Genomic DNA, 23,166 nt, shown 5'->3' with positions numbered 1-23,166 from the left:
TAAATAATTATAAACAAATAAGGGGATGAGCCTGTGTTTGCAGCTGGTGAAATGCAGCACCTCTTCCCCATGTTCTCAGCATGCTTGCCCTTTTATTTTTTATTTTTTTGGATGGGAGTGAGTGTGGGTACGTGCTGGGGGGGGGGGGGGTGGTGGTGGCTAAGTGTTGTCAGAAGGACAGTGCTGCCTTTGTCTTGCGGAGTTTTTTTTTAAGCTCAGCTCAAGTCCTTGGCAAATCTTGCCAAATTGAAGTGAACCAAACTCAAATTGTCTTTAGGTTTACTGTTGCTTGATTTAAAAAGGAAATCCCTAGATTTTTCCTGAGCATTGCACGTACAAGCACTTAAAGACCATTTTTAAGCTTAGAGCTGCCTACTGTAAAGTCCTTTCTGCTCATAGTATGTTAAAATATAGACTGTTATAAATGCCCAGCATGGATCCTGGTACTCAAGTTATGCTAATTCAAGGAGTGTCATAGTGCTACTGTAGATAACGGTAACAATACTGTAGTACAGTACCACTGTTACTGCCAGTTGCCATTCTCCTTTTGATTTGTTGCAGAGCTGAGTGTTCTCAGGGTTGGTGGAATGCTCTCCATCATTCTAACTGTAACCACTGAGCAGCCCAAAAAGTTCCATTAAAATTTAAGAAACCAATAGAATTGTATGCAGTATAAAGCCATGAAAATACTCGATCGGTTGAAGTCAGGTAACAAGCCCTTCATTCAACTCTTGCTCATTAGTGATGCTATAAAACCCTTTGTCTCTCGTTCTGCTAGCCAGACTTCATCACACTTACAAAAACTTTCCATCGCTGTGATTCTCATCTGCCGCTGAAGGAAAACGGCAATCTCTTATGAGCACTTCACTCCTTGATTTTTAAGTCTCAACAAACACCAACAAAGTCCATGTTACGTTCTTCCATCCCCTGTCACGTGCCATCCCGACCAAAACAAACATTACCTGCAGATTCAACCCTTAACATTTTAATTAATCTTTCCCACATTTAATACCACCATGCTCAAGCTATTTGCTATTTATTAGATGCAACTATAGGTTATAAATGAAACCTAAAGCTAAATTGACATGAAATTTACACCAGACGTCAGTAACAAGCACAAGTAATCCACACGTACAAAGAAATCAACAAATAATTTATGGACTTAAATTATGGGTAATATAGTGAACTGACACAGGGGTGAAGTATTAAACACATGAAGAAAAGGAGGTGCAAAAGGGCAAGAAATCTATCAGTATTTAGCAAGCAATCCTGCCCCCATTAAGTACAAATTAATATCAACTGGTTTAGTCATAACTGATAGTCTATAAAAAGATGTCTCATTATAAAGGTGTCACACAAGATTCATCTCATGATGGGTAAAAGCAAAGCGATCACTCAAGACCTTTGTAACATGATTGTTGCAAAACATACTGATGGCACAGGTTACAGATGTATTTGTAAACTTCTGAATGTGCCAGTGAGCACCATTGGAGCCATAATCCAGATGTGAAAAGAACGTCATTTCACCATAAACCGGCCACAACCAGGTGCTTCTCATGGGATTTCAAAAGAATAATCAGAAGAGTTGTTCAAGAGCCAAGGACCACTAACGGACAGCTTCAGAAAAACCTGGAATTAGCAGGTATAGTCAAAGAAAACATTAACTGATGCACTCAACTATGCATGCTCTCCATGCAAGACTCCACTGCTGAAGAAAAAGCATGTTGAAGCATGTTTAAAGTTTGCTGGACAAGCCAATGGAATACTGGGAGAATATAGTCTGCAATACAGTCATCGTCAGCAAGACAATGATCTCAAACACATAGCCAACTCACACAACTCAATTGGTTTCAGAGAAAGAAAATAAAGCTGTTAGAATGACCCAGTCAATCACCAGACTTGAATCCAATTGAAGAATCTATGAAAAGAACTGACCTGGAACGTTCAAAATTTGAAGACAGTTTGTGAAAGAATTGGCCAAAATTACACCTGAACAGTGCATAAGACTAGTTTCTCCATACAGGAGGCGTCTCTTGTTACCAATACTTATTCAATACTGTGTGTTAACCCAATTATCTTGGCATCTGCCTGTTAGACCACTAATATGACAGAGTAAATATATGCATCATTCACTGACTTTGACAAAGTTATTTACTGAGAATCATCTTTTTAGAAATAATCATATTATACTGATGAGCCTTATTCAAAGCAGCAAGAGGAAGTTGTAATATTGACTGTGCAAACAAACCGGAAGAAACAAAAACACGTTTTCCATTCAACTATTTGCCATTTTAAAATACTGCATGTGCTTAAGATGAAATATGTCAAGATCCCTAAGCACAAAAGCCATGCACTCATTTGTAGGGGAATCCTTTCCCCCATTATAAAACTCAGTTGGAAGTCATGGAAGAAATAATTTCTTAAGTACATGAAAAGGCAACTAACTACTTAGAAACAAATGTATTTTTTTTATTATGTAAAGCAAAAGCATTTACATAACACTGTATAACACTAACAGTGTTGGATACAAAAGTCATTGGACGGTAGATCAGTACTGGCATCGTTAAACCAGATCACCAAATGGCACCCAGACTATAACCTGCTCTTCTTTGCAGCTTAGACAAGAGCAGAGAGATTTGTGTATTCACCTACATTTGCTTGCAAGTTCAACAGGAATGCTGCCGTAGCACTGACGTAGTTTTCAGTGTAAGCGTTGCATTCTTACAATGGTGTATTCTTACACACAAAGTGCACACTATTTCTTCTGCGTGCATTTTCTGCCTGGGCCAAGGCGGGTCACAGAGGGACACAGTGCCTCCTTTCAGGACTGTGCATACCCAGCAGGTCTGTGTGAAGGGGGTTTTTCATTGGGAACACCAGACAGATTCCATGGTGAGAGTTTGCATGCCAAACCTGCTGTTAGCACCATGCAAACCCTGTTTATTTCCTGTTGAACTCGACCCTTCTCCCCCCCAGCCAAACAGATCTGCAGGTGTGCTCCTACCGCCAAACATCATCTATTAACGGCATTGTTACAAACATTTATTACGTTTCCCAAGCAGACAGTGAAAGAAAAGTAGCTGAAACCTTCATTAAAGGCTTAATAACCAACTCATACAGTAAACAGTTGCAACGTGTCAATCTCATTGACAAATTCAGAGAGGTTTTTGGCAAGTGTCTAGATCAAGGGCCCAAGAGGGATATTGTCTTTTAACCTGTAAATTTCCATCCTATTCTGTAATTACAAATAATGAGCTGGATCATAAGATTTCTCATAATTGAATTTAACAGAAATGCGTCAGCTTCAGCATGTCTGTCAGGCTGCATCGTGGTCCGCATGCATGCATCTCGGGTTTAGGGTGTTATCTCTGGAGTGGATGTCTAGCACAACACAAACAATGTGGTCTAACTAAAATGAGATCCTGATGGCTGAATTGGCAGACATTAGGACAGATTTATTGGTGTTTCATTGCTGAGGCTGCAGTGTATTATTCAAGATATAAACAAATAAAATATGTAACATTTTATTGTTTCGCACATACGTTTAAGATCACTGAAGCAAGTTTAGACAATTTGCCAATTAATCTCATATAGCTTCACCATAAAAGTACATTCAGACAGAGATGTAACCTAAACAAAATTCAAAGCTCTCTTGGCAAATTGCCCAGAAACTGCTGCTGAAATTTTTATATGTCAGTAAGGAAGTAGTGGTTGGGCTTACTTCCATATATGAGGCCAAGAGTAATCTTAGGAATTTGCTGAAGGTAACTGCAACCTTCTGACATCTTTTCAGATGTTCGTGCAACATCTGATACTTATAAACATCTTCTAATTGCCGATCCTGGTCAAGGTCAAGAAGGGGTCTGGAGCCTATCCCAGACAGCACAGGGGCCAAAGCTGTCCAAGGCAACTTGAAGCACCAACACAACACTAAAAGAACAGGCAAACTCCACCTACAGAGCGGGGATGGGATTCAAATCCCCAATGAGCAACCATGGCACTTGCTGAATTGGCATAATATATTTGCGCATTAGGGAAATAGGTGAGGTACATATGAACGTGTGAACACCCTCTACTGTCTTTCAGGGGGCCATTTTAAATTTATCTTGAATATTTCAAATGGAAAGAGGGTAATGTAACTTTTAACATGTTTAAACTTTTGAAGGACATGGTGAATTTGTATCCTTTTATGGGTTATGAAATCTGCCCCAACAATATGCATTATACAGGTTTTTTAATGGCATAGATTGTTGATGTTGAAGGACAATAGGATTGATACCATTCTGCATGTAGGAAGATGACGTTGTCAGGAAAATGCAGCATGTGAATGGTGCTGAATCACAGTGCTGTCAAAAATTTCCCTAAAAATTTAAATACACAGGAAAAATGGGGAAAAAAAATGAATGAAGAAAAGCAACATAACCCCAAGAAAAACAATAAACGCAGGAATGTGGATTCAGCCAAAGCTCCATCACGCACACCCTCCACCACAAGTGGCACCCTTGCCACATCACCTGGTCGAAGATGACCTTGGTGAACATGAAGAGTTCCTAGCCTGGGCAATTTTTGCAAACACAGGTATGAAATTTTTTTAAAAAATAAAACGCAATTACGGTAATTCTCTAGCAAATGTTACACATATGAAATACCGTAATAAGACATAGAACAAGTCAATGAAATGAATTCTTTACATTTGTATACACTAATTAGAACAGATGTATTCTTGGCCTAAGACACACTAGAACTACACTTTATCTGACAATGTCCATGGTGGAGATTTTTTTATTTAAGTACAGACTTGCGTAACCCAAATTAACGTAATGCCGAAGTTTGTCTCTACGCAGGTTTGGATAATGTGCAAAAGGGTTTGCTTACGTCAACCCATCATAAGGCATTTTAAAAATGTTTTAGACTTTTGATCCAATTCTGGTGATCTTGTCAAGAAGATACTTTGATAAGCTCCCTCAGCAGAAGGTAGTGTTTGAAGCTCTGCTGGATAAGAAACCATCACTGCGGCAGAAGTCGCCGTGGTGGTCAGAGGACTCGGTGGTGCAAAGGCTATAGGGGTAGATAAAATCCATTTGGAGTCTTTGAACGCGCTGAATGTTAACAGGGTGAAATGGCTGACATGCATTTCAGTGTCGCATAAATGGTGGGTAATGTGTCTGTAGACTGTATAACATCAGTGGTAGCTTCTACTTAAAAAGGAGAGACCAGAGGGTGTGTTCCAGCAACATAATGAACATTATATTTGTTTCATTATGGAAAAAACAAAGAACGGACAAAGAGCAAAGATGTGGAGATGGAATAAATAGTGCAGAAAGAGATCTGACAATAGATGTGGTAGCAGATGTGTATGTCAAAATGCGTCTAACAAAAACAGATTGCTGGGTTGGAGTAGATTCAGTGAAGTGCATGATTTACAGCTCTTCATTATAAAACTTAGGTCAGGGTCTCCGTTGTGTAAAATTATAATAATCTCCATGTCTGATAATTTCAGTCTATTTGGACGGCAAAGAGGTTACATCAATGAACCGACTACAGCCATACATGGAAAAACACAGAGAGAAACTTGTCAAGACTGAATGGTCGGAATTTGCAGAATGAATTCTGCATTTACAAGGGTATATGCTCTCATCCATGTTTGCTTGAATAAGGTATATAGTTCCAATGTTATGCCCCTAAAAACAGTATGTTTAGTCTTACTAGCTTGCCTCACCTGTGTACTTGTGTGTTCACCTAAAAACAAACTTACACGGAGTGTTACAAACTGGTCTGTTCTGCAATGTCAGTGAAAAGGCAGGATAAGACATCACCTCTCTAAATTAACCTATGCATTCAGTGACTTTATTGAGTACTAGCCTTCCTGAATCACATCCTCCAACTATGACAGAAGACTGAAATTCTGCTAACTACATATAAATACATAACGGCTGCATATTTTCACTACGTGGTGAAATAACTTTGCTGACGAAATTGATTTTTCTGAAGCTGAAGATTATCTATAGCTTGGTGATGACAGGAATTTCAAATACATACTTAAGGTGTTAGAGGGACACTATGATCTTTATCTGACAATACAATTCCACATCCTGCAGTGACTGATACACTAAAGTGTACTCATGCAGGAATGGCAACCTAAATGTGTTACCTGAAAGCAAAATGTTTACTAGTAGCTACAGTATGATTACAGTACAGTTGAATCGAACATAGAAAAAAATTTGAACAAGATTCTGTTAAACGGGGGAAAGTTCCAAACAAACTTTTACAGTAAACATATATAGTACCAAAAATGACGTTACCATTTTGCTAAATTGTTGCTGTCGTCTTGTTCAAAGTGGTCATCCTTCTCTGCCTTAGTTATGTTCCTTGGGGATTTATAAGTCCAGTGTCCAACTTGAGCAAGACCAAAGACATATTTAACTACAATGAAAACTCCGGGGTTGAGCAGGCTGGTGTCACACCCTCCCCAGGCAAGCCCCCATGATACCACAGCACTCCGTTGTGTTTAGAGCAGACCAGCACTGCGTGGTCACCACTTGTATCGCCACTCTCCTACTACACACCATGTTATTCAGCCAATGAGCAGCAGCAAAGCATGTCTACAAGTGCATATTGAAGGGTGAGACAGAGGGAGAGGAAGGGAGTGAGAGAAAGAGAGGGAGAGAGAGACGGAGGGGGGGCTTTCAGAGGAAATCCCCTTAACCCTTTTTTAGTCTTTTCCAAGCAGCAACTCGAGACCTCTCTCTCTCTCGCTCTCTCTCACTACTTTCCCTTGCTCTCTCCCACTCTCACACACACTCCCCAATTCCCAACTGTGTGGACGGCAAAGCGAAATCTGAAACCATCTGTCACGCCCACATCCAGCAGCCCCTACTCCAGCCATTCCTTTGTGGGGAGCGTCTGTCTCACAGGAGCCTTCTGCCATTCCAGGGGCTCATTCATCACCTTTCCCCAACACCACTTTGGCCACACAGTAACAAGACGCTTCGTGTGTGATTCCAGTGTCCATCAAAACATGCTCAGAGCCCTTCAGAACTTCTGAGTGTGTGAGGGAGTAATGAGACGATTCTTTCGCAGATCCTCAGATTCGCGAGAAATAAGTTTGGAGCTCCAGGGATGGGGGGGACTTTTCAATTTAGATACTAGTTACGAGGCATGTGGTGATGAAAGATGTGTGAGGAGGGGTTGTCACTGTGTTTAATCCCTTGTGACCCCCCTAAAAAAAATATATAGGAATTTGCTGTGGCAATTTAACATTAATGGTTAAAATATAGTTTAAAAAACACACACACACTCACACATACACACATCTGCTTCAGGCTAGTGATTATATTGCTGTATCTATTCATGTAAACTCTGTATGCTGAATCTACTCTCTTTCAGGCTGTACAGTATGTTGATTTTGGATACCCACAGCACCATAGAAAAGAGGTCTATAACCATTTCCAGTCAACTTGTTTTGCAGTAAGATATTAATACTTTCAGTTTTCAGGTGTCCTTTATGGTTCATTTCTAAAATTTCTATTTTTGCATTGTGCATCATTTTCATTCAACCAAACAAGTTACTCAGTTTAACTCAGTAGTCACCTAAATCAAATATTATTGAAACAGGGTTTATGGAGAGACTTAGATGAAGTTGTACCTATTTCTTCCTAGTTTTGTAAAATCAGTACTGAGTTGCCATCCAATTTTTGACCCATCACACAATTGTTGCAGTTTGATCACGAGACAGAAAGGACAGCCTGTGTTCTCCATGGTGTCCAGATGTAGCTTTTAGTTTACGCATCATAAGGCAGATGTTCCTTCTCCCCCACAAAATGAAAACAAGAGGCAGATGCTGTAGATCTTGGCTCTCTGCAAGCACAAGAAGCTACAGCAGTGCTCAGCTGCTTAAGGCGGTGGGGGGCTTGTGTGACCAGAGAGAGGTCACTGGATTTCCAAGAACACTGAATTCTGGGATAGCTATGGGTGGCCACCAGTGTTGTCTAATGCCCCCAGTAATAGGATGGATCTGCAGGGGGGAGCTCAACTACATGCACTGGCTAAACTGACTGTAATGGAGAAGTGGCCACCCATAATTAACCTCATTAATTCTATGTTATGTGAGAATTAAGATGCCAAACACAAAAAAATCGGTCCCATCAGATTATTGAGAGGCAAGTATAAGAAAATGCAGGAAAGTAAAATCTGCCTTTGGGAAAACTCCAAAAACACGAAGCGCTCTGGCACGGGGCTGACTAAGTGAAAAACAAAAATGAATGACATATGACACCTGTCTTCCATTGTCCCCTTCCTAGATATTGCACAATGTTTCCTACTGAACAAACATGAAGCATTTTCCATATTGGCTTGGCCAAATAACCTCAGTTTATGACATTGTGTCTGTAAATCATACACAGGCTTCTTACAGTCACTGGCGGCATACTGGAAGAAAAGAAAGACATAATACCCCACCCCCACCCCCCAGGAAGTACAGAGATAACGCATTCTCTGGACATTACGTGTTACAAAGCTCTCCATTTTCATTTATGGGTTCTTGCCCTCTCCATGAGACATTCCGTGAGGCCCCTATTGCTCTGATACAACCTGTTTAGTCTGCTGGCTTAGTTATCTGATGGGTCATTTGCAGAGTCAGTCACAATATGCAAATATATGTCCCAGACAGGAAGTCACTCCAGTCAGACCTATTAAGACAGCAGCTGGATTACTTCATCACTTGTTTGTTTTGCTGTAATTGCTACACATACAATAGAGCCGCACAATGTCCGTTATTAATATGGACATTGCATGATGCAGTCTTCATATATCTAGAAGTGCAATAGGCAGCTGGGTTAACTCTATAAGCTGAGTTTTTTACAAGTCATGTGTCTATGTTTCTTTTCAACATTATGGAGTATACTGTATGTTAACAAAACACTCTAGTGGTTACTGCCGCTACTTTTGCATGAGCTCTGAAAGCCAATCGTGATCATTTCTGTTCTTGCCATTGGACTAACTCACAGATGGTGTGGCCCATTTGTGAGATATTTAACAAAAATGAGTGAGGAGAAAAATGAACAACAATTGGTTGTTAGTAGAAATTCACCTTACGTCGTATGGAAATATTTTGTATTCCATAGAGACGATAACGAACAAGCCCTCAGTTGGCTTGTTGGCGCTGCTATCCGTATGCTGACACAACCCACAGCAACACCACCGACTAGTCTGACCAACGCTGTTCGTAGGTGATGCGTCTGATTTAACTGTATTTTATTTCAGGTAAATTTCAACTCCCTTTTTGCTTTATAAACACTGAAATATTAATCATGATAATTTCAGGCATCATAATGTATTTTTTTTTGTGTGGCCCCATCATGCAATATTTCATACTAGGGGCCAACAGAGACCAACAGCATTTGTAAGGTCCTAAACACTCAGATAATAAAATCATTACAATTTATTGATAAATGCTAAAGGAGCTACACAGTCAGCTGGGGAACAGTAAAGGTCACTGTTTTCTGTAAGGGGGGCAAGCCTGAAATGCGGAGAGATCGCATGAATTAGTAACTTCTAGCTATCAACTTTTGAGTGCCCCACTTAAACACATAATCGCTGAAAATAGTCACTTAAGGTATTTTATTTTTCCAGAAAAGTGAAGGAAACCAAAAAAGCCCTCCAGGTGATGAAATTTAACATGTTATTTAATATTTAGTGGGAATAATGAAATGTTTTTGCTGGCTGTTCTGTTATCCGCTATGATCCTTCACATCTACAGAAAATCTAAAAATCCGTCATAAAAATAACAGTGTATATGAAACATGTATAAGATTGCTCTAACTGCGAGCCGTACCTTTTACTGCCAGAAATGCAGTCTTACGCAGTCTTATGTTGACAGTGCCACAACGTGCCTTTGGCTCAGGAGAAAAGGGAGCTTTGGAAGATGAAAGAGCGCCCCCCCCCCCCCCCCCCCCCCCGGGGGCCATCCTGATCACTTCTGGCACCCCCAACAACACACAGCATGTGGCTCTCATACTGAGAAACATCACATGGACTGCATTTTTGCTGGCCTGACTGACAAGCAGAAACCTTTTCTTCAAACATGAGACTGGCTCCTCGACAGGGAAACGAGGGCTGGCGGCTGTTTGAACGCCAGTGGTCCCCCGACTTTCTGTGGCTTTTGCTCAACATGGTGGAGGTCAGCGGGGCTTTAACATTCAGCTTTGACTCATCCCACTTACAGGCATTATTTATTTATCACATTGCATTCATTCAAAGTACAATGTCCCAGCCCCACTTACAAATCCTGTCCCCAAGTGTAACAGCTGACTTACAGGAGGAACTTTCTCAGTGTCTCCAGCCACAGACAAAAACACAAGCCTCCTTCTGTGTTAAGGAAAGTGGTACACAGAGCATCTCAGATACAGTATATACAGACACAAACAGCATTGCCATTTACAATGAAAGCTACATGGCCGTACTTAAATTTTGTTCAGGTACAGGGGATTCCTGTAGCTCTCTTTTTTTCTTTTCACAGGATAGTCCAAAAGTAAATAAAAAATTCAATCTGTAGATATAATTAAGTTTGAGTATCCACCTTTTAAAGCATGTTTGTTCAGACTAGGGCTGGGGGAAAAATTGTGTATTAATTGTGTGATTAAGTAATTCACTAATGAATTAGTTGAACCCTAAACAGGGTTTAAGGAAAGGTACATATGCTTTACGCACAGTAAAAAAACATCAAAAACATTATTTTTTATGTCACAATTGTAATTGTGTAATTGTAATAAAACTTATGGTACCAACCTATTGTTAACAGTGTAGAGAATCTCAATTTAAAATGGCAAAATGGCAAAGGACCAAAGATGTGGTGTCTCTGCCGTACTAAGCCTGTGCGGACCCCGACTATCCTCATCCACGGACAAATGTGTTTTGTACACAAGACACAGACCGTAACGGCACACAGAAGTGAGGAATGAACTAGGCGTAGCCTAGCGTTAATGTTGCTAGGTACTGATGCCATTATACATAATTTGCACAGCAAACCACAAAAATTCAAATACTTGATGACAAAATTCATTGTTCATTTTTATTACCAATTATTATTATTGATGTCATTGCTTAGTTGTTGCAGCCGTACTTCAGAAAATGTGAAAACTATTGTGCTGGAGGAGAATAATACATAACAGAACTCCCAGTGTGGAAATCTTGAACCTCAGCAGTCCGCTTGTTTGTTCAAAAAGCTGTAAAACTAATTCTGGGTTCGGCAGGTCATCCTGGGCCTACAGCAAACTGAGGCATCAGCAGTGCATTCTGAGACACACCCTAATATTTGGGAAGGGAATGGCTACGTCCCACATCTAAGGACTGCAGACAGCCAGAAGTGTAAAATATTCTTCCACCCTACACACATCCAGCATCCACAATCCACAATATGAAACACTGCTCTCACAGGACACGGCTTAGCAAAGAAAAGCGGTTAAAATGCATCTGCGCTTTTTAAAATTAAAATGCTTGAATGTGGCAGCTTAACAATAGTAACAAGTGACAGTGCTGAACAAAAAGCCCGAGTTAAAGATAAAGAAAACTTTGAAATAAGTATCTATGGGCTTTATTGTTCAACAGAAAGATCAAGTGGTGTCTTGTGATTGACAAAAGCATCTATCCATCCATTTTCTGTAACCGCTTTTGTCATTGAGGGTCATGGGGGTCCAGACTCTATGGGCACAAAACCAGGGTGTTTTTGGACTGTGGGAGGCACCAGAGCAACCAGAGGAAGTCCACAATGACACAGGAAGAACCTGCAAACTCCTCACATGAAACCCTGGTCCCAGAAGTGCTAACCACTGCGCCACCATGCCACCCCACACAAACTCATCCAAGTAGTGTAATTAGTAGATGAAACTTAAATTTAATTGCAAATCGTCAAAACACTTTTGTCACAAAAGAATCTGGAGCTTTGCAGAAAAACTGCATTTGAGTCTCTGTTATGGTAATCTCATGGTTAACTCAGACACTGCTGAGAGCCAAGAAGAAGCTAGCCAGGAGGTCAAATGCACGCTGGCTGCTCTTGGCTGAATAAGCAGTCCAGAGGCAGGCCAGACCTATGTAGATAAACAGACATGGAAGCCAGTTGCGGAGCGGAATGAGGGGGCTGTGGGAGCGCTGGGTTTTAATGAGTGAGGTAGTGTCTCACCTCCCATCCCTTGTATGCATAACAGACAAATCTAAAGATGGATGAAAGACGTACACAGACATTGATTCTGTGGGCAGCACAGGTGCCTCACCTGGGCTTTGAACAGCACCTCTGCTCTGTGTGCCTAGAGTGTGCTGTATGAGTCCTCTCTCTGCTATATGAGTCCTCTCTCTGCTATATGAGTCCTCTCTCTGCTGTATGAGTCCTCCCTCTGCTGTATGAGTCCTCTCTCTGCTGTATGAGTCCTCTCTCTCTGCTGTATGAGTCCTCTTTCCGCAGTATGAGTCCTCTCTCTGCTGTATGAGTATCCTACATTTCCCATAAGTATGTGCCCTGTTATGGATTGATCGCGCTTTCCTGTGCGACCTGGGATAGGTAACCTTGACCAGGATACGCTGATGGGAGATGGATGGGCATACATAAGTTACATGTGGAATTTTGGAGAACCTCTTGCTTTAAGATTTATGATTTAAGATTCATGATTTTTATGTGTCACATGCATGAATGTAGTGTTACACCAACAGTGAAATGAAATTATAAATAATATGAATTTTCAAAATAATAATTAAAAATAGAAATATGTAATAGTATATAAAAGTAGAGATGAAAGTTATAAGAAAATATGATCAAATATTTAAGTGCTAGTTGGAGTTATATCTTATTTTAGTTTTTAATTGCTGGATTCAATGATCTTACTGGGTTGGGGGTAGAAGCTTCCCCTCAACCTCTCAATCCTGGCCATAAGGGTCCAGAGGCACCAGCTTAAGCACAACCACTGGAGGAATTCATGGCATGGGTTGTGAGTATCTCTGGTATTTAAATGCCCTGGACCTACATTGTTGGATGTAAATGTCTTGCAGGGTGGGCAGTTCCGTCCTGGTGATTCAGTCGATGCCCCCTATCACCCACTGTGGGCTCTGCGGTCCTCGGGGCTGCTGCCATACCAGGCAGTTATGCTCAAAGAAAGCAAAGATCCCGCAGTAATGTGTAGGTTTTTGTCAGCACAGAGCAGATTTTTGAATTTCTTCAGTTGCATCACATCTTTTTGCACCAGGGTTAGTTGTGTGGGTTGGCCTTGTTGGGTCATAAGAGTTATGATCTTCAAGGTACCAGTAGCTGCTAACACTCTCTATTTTCTCTCTGAAAATCTTGAGACATGTGTGCATACTCTCTTGCTCCTTCCTGCAGCCCAGGATCATCTCCATGGTCTCAGAGACATTCAGGTCCGAATTGTTAGCCTGGCACCTTGTAACCCAAGAAAGGCAGACTGGACTGGCGTAAATGGCACTGGAGTGAGCGAAATGTTGCTGAAGCTCCATGCATAGATATTGTGAGGCAGAATGGAAATTGATGACCCCGTGTCAACCACCAAGTACTCTACCCAGGGCTGTGAGTCAAGTGGAGACATCTTCACAGGGAAGGTACTTTTATTGGACATGCCTGTGGTGAATTCCGTGTACAACACTGTAAGTTCAGGTAGTTGAATTCTGCGTACTTCCTGAACACTTGATTGAGCTGAGCGTCACATTTTGGCAAAGTGGCCCGTCCTTTTACACTGTCTGCCCGTTGCTGTTGCAACAGGGCAAGTCGCTGGGTTTGCAAAAGTTCCCTCGTTAAAAGGACTTTTCCTTTTAACTGAATGGGCTGATGTCAGGGTCTGCACCCATCTGTCCCTGTTGTATTGGTTACTGCTCTGTCCAACGTTAGATCAGCTTCCAGTAACATTCTTTCATTTACAGTATGCACGCACCGGATGAACGTTCGATTAATTGGTCAGGAATCATTTCATGTGAATGATCGTCAAAATCACAGGTAGCAACAAGTGGTTACTGAAAATCCACAGCCACGTTGCGAATGGTACTATAGGCTTGCTGGGGCTCGGAAGAAAAAAACTTGGGAAAGGCACATTCGACACCCCCATCTCCCTGGAGCATAGTAAAAGTACAAAAATTAAGAAATCCTTATCTCCAATTTGTTATGCTGACAAATACCGGTTGAGATGAACACAGGCTTATGGAGCACAGCACAACACAGTCTGCAACCTTGTGCACAGTCTCCTAGCTTCCGCATGTACTGTACCCTCAACCGGAGGAAGTATCTGTTTTTTTAAACACACGTATACTTCTGGTGGTACAACATACATATTATTGCACCGGGCACAACACCATGGCAGAATCACAATGGATAAATTGATTTGTATTCACTTTCATCTGCTTATTTGTAATACTAAGCATGTCCAACATAGACTCTGACTTACTAGTGCATGCATGGTAACTGATATAACTGACATCATCTTCCAGTCAACGGTTCATGCATAAACCTTTCAGTTAGAGCAGAGGTCCTGGGGGTCTGGAGCCCTGTGTAGCTTAGTTCTTTCCCTGTTCCACCACAAATGATTCAGCTCAAGAGCTGTGTGGTAATTGGCACAAGGAGTTGAATCAGGTGTGTTAAATGAGGGGAAACCAAAAACTGTACAGGGCTCCGGCCATCCAGGACTGGAGTTTGAGACCCCTGAGTTAGAGGATGCAACAGATTATACACCTAACAACAATCCAATTTCCATATGCCACTGAAAGAAAACTAGAAATCAAAGTGCCACCATCTCCTCATTTGTAAATGGGTTCGAAGCAGATTAAATTTCAGGATAAGAATATTGTTTCATCATTGATCAAAAGTATAGAAAAGCATGAAGCTACGCCAATTAAAATGAATTAATCTTTCATCTTATTTCCACTAGTGTTCCATTGTGAAAATTTCAAATTGGCCTGCTATCTGAAGGAGGCCCAAGATAAGGAATGGAAGACCTCTGAAAGCTAAAGCTAAACTTTGCACAATAAAACAAAGCAGATGGAGGCCCAGACTCAGCATGTCAATTTTCAGTGTTAGTGAACCAAAAGCCCAACCCTGGGGCAGCTATAGCTGGCCTCACCACACCGTCAACATTAAAGATCAGTGCAGACTCCAGTGCCAGCTTCCAGTGCCATTAATGTGGCTTTGTGGCAGTGCTTCTGAGAAGCTTTGCCCAGATTGGGAATGACATTCAAGATCAAACTGACAAAGACACAGGGTGTTCCTAATTCCAGGTTCTGCACTTCCAAGGACAGGCTCCGGGCTCAATATTACCCTATGTTGGATAACAAGGGTGGATGACTGGATATACATGCAAAAAACAGGTTTTCAGCAATATTTCTTATTTGACATATCATATATTAACATAAAACGCCGGCTAATGCATCACTGCTGCAAGAGAAATGGAGAACTTAAATGCAACTTGAAAGGGAGCTATCAGTGGCAGCAGCATTGTATTCCCTGGACAGTCCCGTCTCCGTTACACCCGTCTAAATCTTAGTCCTTTCACACAACTCAACTTCTGTCCAATAATTCTAGAAATTGTAGATCAGCTGGGAATGTCAAAGTCAATAAATGTGTTCTTACCTGAATGCTAGTGGTGACATGTAACTCTGAACTACACTTATTCATTTTCTGCACATTTCGCTTATGGCGGAGGGGTGTGGCTCAAGGACATCACAAAACGAGGGACTTCACTCAGCTCGAAGGAGACAAAAGGGACGACGAAGGGTCTGATGAAAGCAGGCAGGCAGAACGCAGTAACTAAAACGGGGAGGAGCAGAAGAACTAACAAAGCAAGGCAGGGAGCATAAAGCAACACATACATCTGAACAGGAGCAAACACATGAATAACCACAATGGGCTGCCTGGAAACAGGTAAGGGCAGGAACTAAATACACATGATAATGAATACGAAGCAAGGGCAGGTTTAACTCATAGACAGTAAACAAGACACTAGGAACTAAGTGACCAAGCAAATATGAGGGTAATTACTAACATTACAGATTCCAACACTGGGGAATACTGGGCACCTAGGCAAAGCAGAACTTAATAAATCTGGACACGATCATGGTACACAGGAGCAAAGGTTCTACAAAGACCGAAACTGAAATACAGTACATGAAAACAAGGGAGACAGAATTAAAGGCATCGGTAACCATGTAAACATCCAAACAGGTAAGTCCATGCCAGAGGATGGCTAGGTTCTGAGACACCCACTTACCACATTTAGCCACGCAGCAATCCGTGGAACAGATGAACACATTAGGAGTTAAAAGTAAGGGGCACTAGCGCGAACGTCGAATGGGATGGCCGGCGACACCAGCTGGCCAAACAAGGAAATGACAGACAAAACCGAGACAGATCCTGACAACTTGTATAATTTTTTCTAACCAATTAGGTGGTTAACTATATGTATATATATGTATATTTTGTATGTCATAATGTCCATGTTTTAAAGTGTCATTTGTAGGAATTATAGTCTTTATATGACATTATACATAATTTTAATTCCAGTTTGGCAGCCTATTCGAGCCTCTGCACAGTCAGAAAAAGATCTCCTAAAAACTTTTTCAGTTATCATCTTAATGAGATTGAGAGTCATGCCCTTTTCTGAAATCACTAAGCAGCCCTACTTCAATTTTGGGACAATCTGTCTTAAAATGTAATCAATCTTCCCCATCAGTTCCTCCCTCTGCAACGCTTGAAAAAAAAAATCTGTCAATTTGCGTTATTCTGATAACTGGATCAAGTGTCAAAATTGTCCTTATTTGCTGTCACTGTTCAGTGCTGCTTCAATTTATGGTGTGATCTGTCTCCAAATTTAATCCTCTCGACTTCTTCCTCATGCATATAAAGATCTGTCAAATGGTTTTTTGAGTTATCATCTTACTAAGTAAAGCTTCTGCAGTGTCGGTGGCCCAGCGCTGAAGCCATGTATATTCCCCGAAGTTCGAGGAATACAATAAATAGACATGATGGGAAAGTTGCGCTATGGCCATGTAACTGAGCCTAACAGCAGACCTGGCCATCATAAATCACTAGATTGTTTGCCTGCTTTTATTTTTCATGGGCCTCAGTGCAGCTGTCTTTATTTAAACTCAGAAAACCATGCGTATTTTCTCCGGGTCATCGTTCAGCCTCGCCATTGGGAAGGTATTTCAGCTGTGCTGCCTGTCGACTCTCAGACTGACACCAGGAGACTGTTTCCTCCCATTGCTTCAGATGAACCCACCTTGGGTCTGATTGAAGAACATAAACATGTGCTTTGTTTGCTTAAGAATCTTCGGCACTGAACTCATTAACCCAAACGATAGTTCTGCCGATACACTGCCTTTCCAAGCTTACAGCGCAAGGGGGAACCTCTATGGTCCTTACCTGCCATTTCACCCAGTGTTCACCTGTCTGACCTTCTCCTCTAGCTTTGACAGGACTGACCGTCTGCAGCTGCTCTAATGGCAACAGCAGAGGAGAGTGGGTCCTGACAGGTGTACATACAGTTTCAGGATAAGCTATGGACAGCAACAGATGGAGGCAGAGGGGGGCATAATTTGGGGTAGAAAGATAAGCAAAATATCTCCGAAAACAACGTGTCCCTGGCAACAGAGAGCATTCAGCTCTGCATGCATCATTGCTTCACACAGTGAAATAAATAGATACAACTTTGTCAAACTGATTTGCAGCAGACTAGCTGAGAAGTGTCTTTATAATATCACAGGTGTTCTACGAGAACTGGAATTATAGCAGCAACTAACCATGTGGCTACTAACCATTTATTCTTATTTTTTTATGCATAGAACCATTTAATAAGTTGTTCAAATAACTACAGCAGAATCTTAATGCTTTCAAGTACAGAAAACAAGATTGTTGTTTATGTTTATCAGAATGAAACAGTTGGGAATGTAATAAATGCTATGAAGTGCATTTTGAAAAGCAATTTAAAAAGTACCAAACACTCCCCAAAGTTCAAAACAGACAAGCAGGACTTTGCTTCATTTTTTTTTATATTTAATCAGATAAAATCCTATAATTTTATCCATCCATGCATCCATCTGCCAACTGCTTATCTAATACAGGGTCATGGGGAGTCTGGTTCCTGCTCTACCTTGGAGATGCTTCACCCCATCCATTCATGCTTAGACCTGCTCTAAATGTCATATTGATTCTGGGTGATAATTAATGCAGCCCAAAGTCTCTGTAATTCCTCTAATGACAGAGGACAGGAGATGGGAAGGAGAATTCTCTGCTTCAAAATGCTCTCTGAATAGCGTGAGTGGAAAATCAGGGGAGATTCTTAAGTAGCACTGAGGAGCAGATGTGACTGGGAAGCATCAGTGCCATCTACTGGGAATTTTAGAGAAACGGAATTGAAAAAGTAGAATGTAAAGGAAATAATTAAATCTCTCAACTGCAATAAGAGGTATCTGCTATCTGAAGAGTAACATAAAACAAGATTAAAAGACCCAAAGCCACTGAATCTGACTTTTATTTTTGGTAAACACTTCATCTACTTGAAACGATTGATGCCATAAACAAGAATAAAAAAGCAAAGGCTGAAAACATAATATAGGCGGTCTAGCTGTGAATACAGCTATCATGACATTTCTGATAGCTGTGTTCCTCAGATAAAGTGACAGGAAATGTAAGGTGTAATCAGGCATTTACACTATCAGTAGTATTTAATGGTTGTTTATATGAGTAAACTTTGGAGCACATGTGTAGCAGGAGGAGGAAACAAGGCGTGTGCCCAATTAAGTTCTGGGGGGGAGCAGCCAATGGGACAGGGTGCTCGGACTATAAGGGTTATCCCGGCACAGACACTCGATGCTCCTGTTTGGCGGTTATTTTGGTGGCTGGATCCCCCTGTTCGTGTGCGGATTAGTGGTCGGGACATCTTACACCGGTGTGTTTAGCCCCTAGACGGTGAATGTTACAAGCTGCGATAGGACGCCTGACGCTGGGATTAATACGGCTGGGCTTCCCCCGAGGGCTCTGTGTGCTGTGGCGCAGCGGTGACAGCTGCTTCATCTTGCGTGGAACCACTTCTGCTCTGCCTAAGCGGCGACTTCTGCTCTGCCTTACTGCTGCTGTCTAGCGACGCTCGCACGGTTTCGCGCGTTGCGCGTTTTCGGTTTGTCTTGTACTCCGTCCAGCCTATAGCAGGCTGATTCGTCAGCAGGTTCTTGGCTGGGGGGTGTGTGCGTCCACATGCGTGAGAGCGGGTGTTAGAGGAGCTGATGGGTCCCTCCGCTTTTCGAAGATCTGTTTTTTTTCTTTCGTTTTAATGGTATTATGGTTGTTCTATTTGGTATATTTGGTGTCATGTTTTGAAGAATGTCTTGTGTATTAATGTAAAAGGTTCTGTATTTTATTTGTTTGATTTTCCCCCCCCTTTTTTTAGACTGCAGTCTTTTCTTTTTTTGGGTTCTGTGTGATTATTGTGGTTTGCAGTTCTTTTCTTCTCCCTACCTGTGACCGCATGATTCCTGCCGGTTCGGCAGTGCTGTTTTAGACCGGCAAGAAGTGGCTGCTGGTACGCGGGCGGCAGCTTAAGCCTACGGCGCTCTGACGTCTTAACCTTTTTATGGTTTTATTTTCTTAAAGTGCGTGTTTGGAACAAGGTCTCTCCGCTTTTTTTTTATGATAAACGGACTAGTGTGCCTTGCCTGGGGGTAGGGCGATTGAACTTTCCCTGGGTGCAATACCTGGGGTGGCGTAGTCAGGCTAACTAGTGGTTATTGGCACCATTGTTTGGTGCTATTTGGCAGTATTGCATTGCACCACTCCGCCACAACATGATTTGAAAATAAGATCAGAACTGCCCTTCTAAATAAAGGAAAGGAGTTGCCGGCTAATACTGGAGCTTTTGTGGTCACACATTAAGCTATTTTATGGGATAATTATAAAAGCTGAGTAGCTCTTAGCAATATCATACACTGTATTCACAAACATATTGGGAGCGACAGCTATTATGCAAAGGGGGGACAAACTCCACATTGGTTCCAATGGATTTAGAATGGGACATCATAAAAGCTCCAGTAAGTGTAATGGTCAGTTGCCCCAGTACATTTCCCCCTATATTTAACTATACTGTATATTGCACACATTCTCCTGGAACATTCCAGAGCCAGTGAGGAAGTGGAAAGACTCCTTTAATCTGCTGTCAGATTTCAGTGTTATACAGTTCAAACATTTTTTTCAAGAGCTGAAAACATTAAACAGATTTCTGAGCCACCAGTGACCAGTGATGTTAGAATGACCTTTCAGAACTGACTATGACTGGAATTCTGATTCATCTTCATACCCTAACTGTCTCTCTGCTTGAAAACATTCAGTATAATACTGCATGAAACAAGTAATATGGCTCAATGACAGCCTGTATGAAGTAAATTATGGCTTAATGTCATTTCACTTATTTAATCCACGTAATGCAAAGAATCTTTGGCTACCTTTTGCTTGAACTGAACTGTGCCACTCCTCGTTCAGTAATTTATGAGAGGTGGTGATTCAAGAAAGTGCTAATGCTTAAACTAATCTGATAAGCTCCTTTGCAACTAGAGGTTGGTTTTACATTATTGTAACCATTTCAACTTCGGATGTGTGAAAGTTTCCAGTTGCCAGCTACATGGTGTTTCTGTTAACATTCCTCCTTGTACAGTATCATTTTCTGGTTCACGGCCAAACACTGCTGTAGCAAGACTAAGAACAACTCGACTGCCTATGTTTTCTCGCTGGCATATCTGCTTCTTGCACACATGTTCTACATGGATGGAATTGGATGGTGCCCCAGGGTAATCCAGTGTTATCTGGAACAACGAAAGCAAGCTGAATTGGATTGATTTCCACAGAAATTTCTTTGATCTGATATGAGAAGTTATGCTGAGGAAATGGAAATTCTTTAGTAAGGGTTAATGCATGAAAAGCTGTGCTTTATATGTTTTTAAATGCACGACTGCAGAGGCGATGAATCAACCACCTGGAAGTAGAGGGCGGTTGCCTCTGCAGAGTGCATTCAAAAACATACAATGCACGACTCAGAGTGCGTTAACCTGCTTAGACCATGGTTACCACACATTTGGCTTATACGTTTGTACTTAAAGGCATTTCTTCATGTTTACAAACCAAAATAGATTTATTACAGTTTTTCTCAGTTGCTTTGGTATATTTCTCAGATCAGAAATGAAACTCTTATAACTACTTGTACAACCTCCACCGCATCACATCACAACGCATTGTAAACACGATGTCTTGTTCTGGTGAAATTGCAAATGCTTTGGCACAGTCATGCAAATTATTATGTACAATCGCCTGCTCGTTCCTACATTATCAATTATTTATGCCATGTTGGTCAAAATGTATTGTACTGGTTCTCCGTTGAGTCTCACCCCCCAAAACGTCCAGGCATTAGTTCATTGTATAAATCATTATATACAAAATGATTGAACCAGTTGTCATAATCAGTCAAGCATATTCTCTATACATCTCTATTACAGTTTTTTAATATAAATGATGAAATTTGATGAATTTCTCTCAGTTGAATCTTGACTTTCACCAATAGAGGGGAATGTTTCAAGCATTAGATCAACCAGTTCTCTAAAATAGCTCAGAGATGCATCTCATGAACCTTCTGTTGGTAAAGCATATATTGACAGAGCACAACACACTTACAATTTGGCAATTGAAGAACAATGAGGAAATGAACAGGGTCAACAGCTGGTAAGAAGAAGTGGAGTAAGGCTGCATAATGAAAGGGTAGGGGGGCAAAACAGAGATATAGAGGTAGAAGAGGCCAAGAACAGAGGCACTTTCCTCATGAAATAATGGCCACAACTTGGACCACGTCTTCAATCATGGCCTTACAATGGCTGAGGCTGATCAAAGGGTGCAGCTGAATGCTGGGACAACAACCATGTCCTCAATCATTCAAACATTCCATAGAAACAACAGGAATGTAATCCAACAATGTGCACTGTACTGTAATATTATATGCTTATGTATTTTTTGTGTTTTTCCCCATTGGTTTTTGAACCTTTTAATTTGTGCCTTTCCCTAGTGTATTCTGTGTAATTCAATAAACCTTTGATCGTCTCTGAACTTTCTTTACGCCTCCACCAAACCCCTGCCGGCCATGACAGTATTGCATTGGAAAATTACAGACTCTACGCAATTGTGCATAGATTTAAAAGTGGTCCAAGGCTTTTTCTGGACAAAACTTGGTCAACTTTTGCTGTACTAATTTCAAGTAAATGCATTTTGAAATCTAAGTTTAATGGGCCATTTCTCAGCATTTTCCCATAATGCATAAACAATCTGAAAGGCAAGGTCATAGGCTGTCAGGATCAGTCCCTGTTTTGCACTGGCCCGTATATAATTTCCATATTTGGCCAGCAGGTGTTGCTGGTCATCCTATCTTCCATTATTTCCCAGGTTTGTTTTTCTTCTTAACATGAGCTCCTGTCCCCTGGGCTGCCACATGGCTTAATGGGCTGAGCATACAGCCATGAAAGAAGCATCCTTACCCTAACCCTACCATCTGGGCTGCTAGCCAGCCTCAACATTGTATAATTAAACAATTGTTTTTGTTGTATTTCTGGTAAAGTTATGTTGTTGTACTTCTGTTAGTTCCTTGTTTTTGCTACTTGGTATCTCCTGCTTGTAGTTACGTTCTGTAACCATGTTTCTAGTCTTTCCTGGTGTTTGTGTCTTTAGTGAGTCCTGATGGTGCTCACTTGTTTCTTGGTAGTCGTAGTCCTTAGTGTTCTGTAATAGCCCTCATTATGTGCATATATGCCTGCCCTTGCTCCTTTTCCTTAGTTGGTCATTGTGTGGTGGTTCCTGTGGTTGTTGAGTGTGTTTGGTCTTGTGATTTGCCTGTGGTTCCAGGTCCTGCTTGTAGTTAGTCTGTTCCAGTGTTTTGTGCTGCTAGTTAATTCTTGTTTTTACCCTTGTTTTCTTGGTTTATACTTGTTTTCTTGGTTTGATCCTTCATAGTCCTTTTGTTTCTGGTTTCCTTTTGAGTTCTGCTTGTTATTGACACCCTTTTATTCAGAGCCGCTATGCGGATCAGATCTCCTTCACTATGCCATGCATGACATTAGGCTATTTCCAGACAAAACTTTAAAATCCATGGCTTTTTGGTTATA

At 41.3% G+C, this 23,166-nt stretch overlaps 1 protein-coding gene across 5 annotated transcripts in view; it reads right to left on the bottom strand.

Moving 5' to 3' along the window:
* LOC125745307 (pleckstrin homology domain-containing family G member 4B-like) overlaps nucleotides 1–6,755 on the bottom strand; it is a 32,449-nt gene extending 25,694 nt beyond the window's left edge. For 2 of the 5 annotated variants that reach the window (XM_049018008.1, XM_049018012.1), the window contains exon 1: nucleotides 6,303–6,754. In XM_049018008.1, the coding sequence (XP_048873965.1) occupies nucleotides 6,303–6,305 (3 nt within the window). In that variant the 5' untranslated portion in view covers nucleotides 6,306–6,754. Of the gene's footprint in view, nucleotides 1–6,302 lie in introns of all 5 variants that reach the window. The other 3 variants (XM_049018007.1, XM_049018009.1, XM_049018010.1) reach the window with 2 other exon arrangements.
* Between the last annotated feature and the right edge of the window lie 16,411 nt (nucleotides 6,756–23,166).

This window comes from Brienomyrus brachyistius, chromosome 6, assembly GCF_023856365.1.
Source record: "Brienomyrus brachyistius isolate T26 chromosome 6, BBRACH_0.4, whole genome shotgun sequence".
NCBI lineage: Eukaryota > Metazoa > Chordata > Actinopteri > Osteoglossiformes > Mormyridae > Brienomyrus > Brienomyrus brachyistius.
The sequence above is the reverse complement of the archived record's forward strand: the minus strand, read 5'-3'. Positions and strand labels throughout refer to the sequence as shown.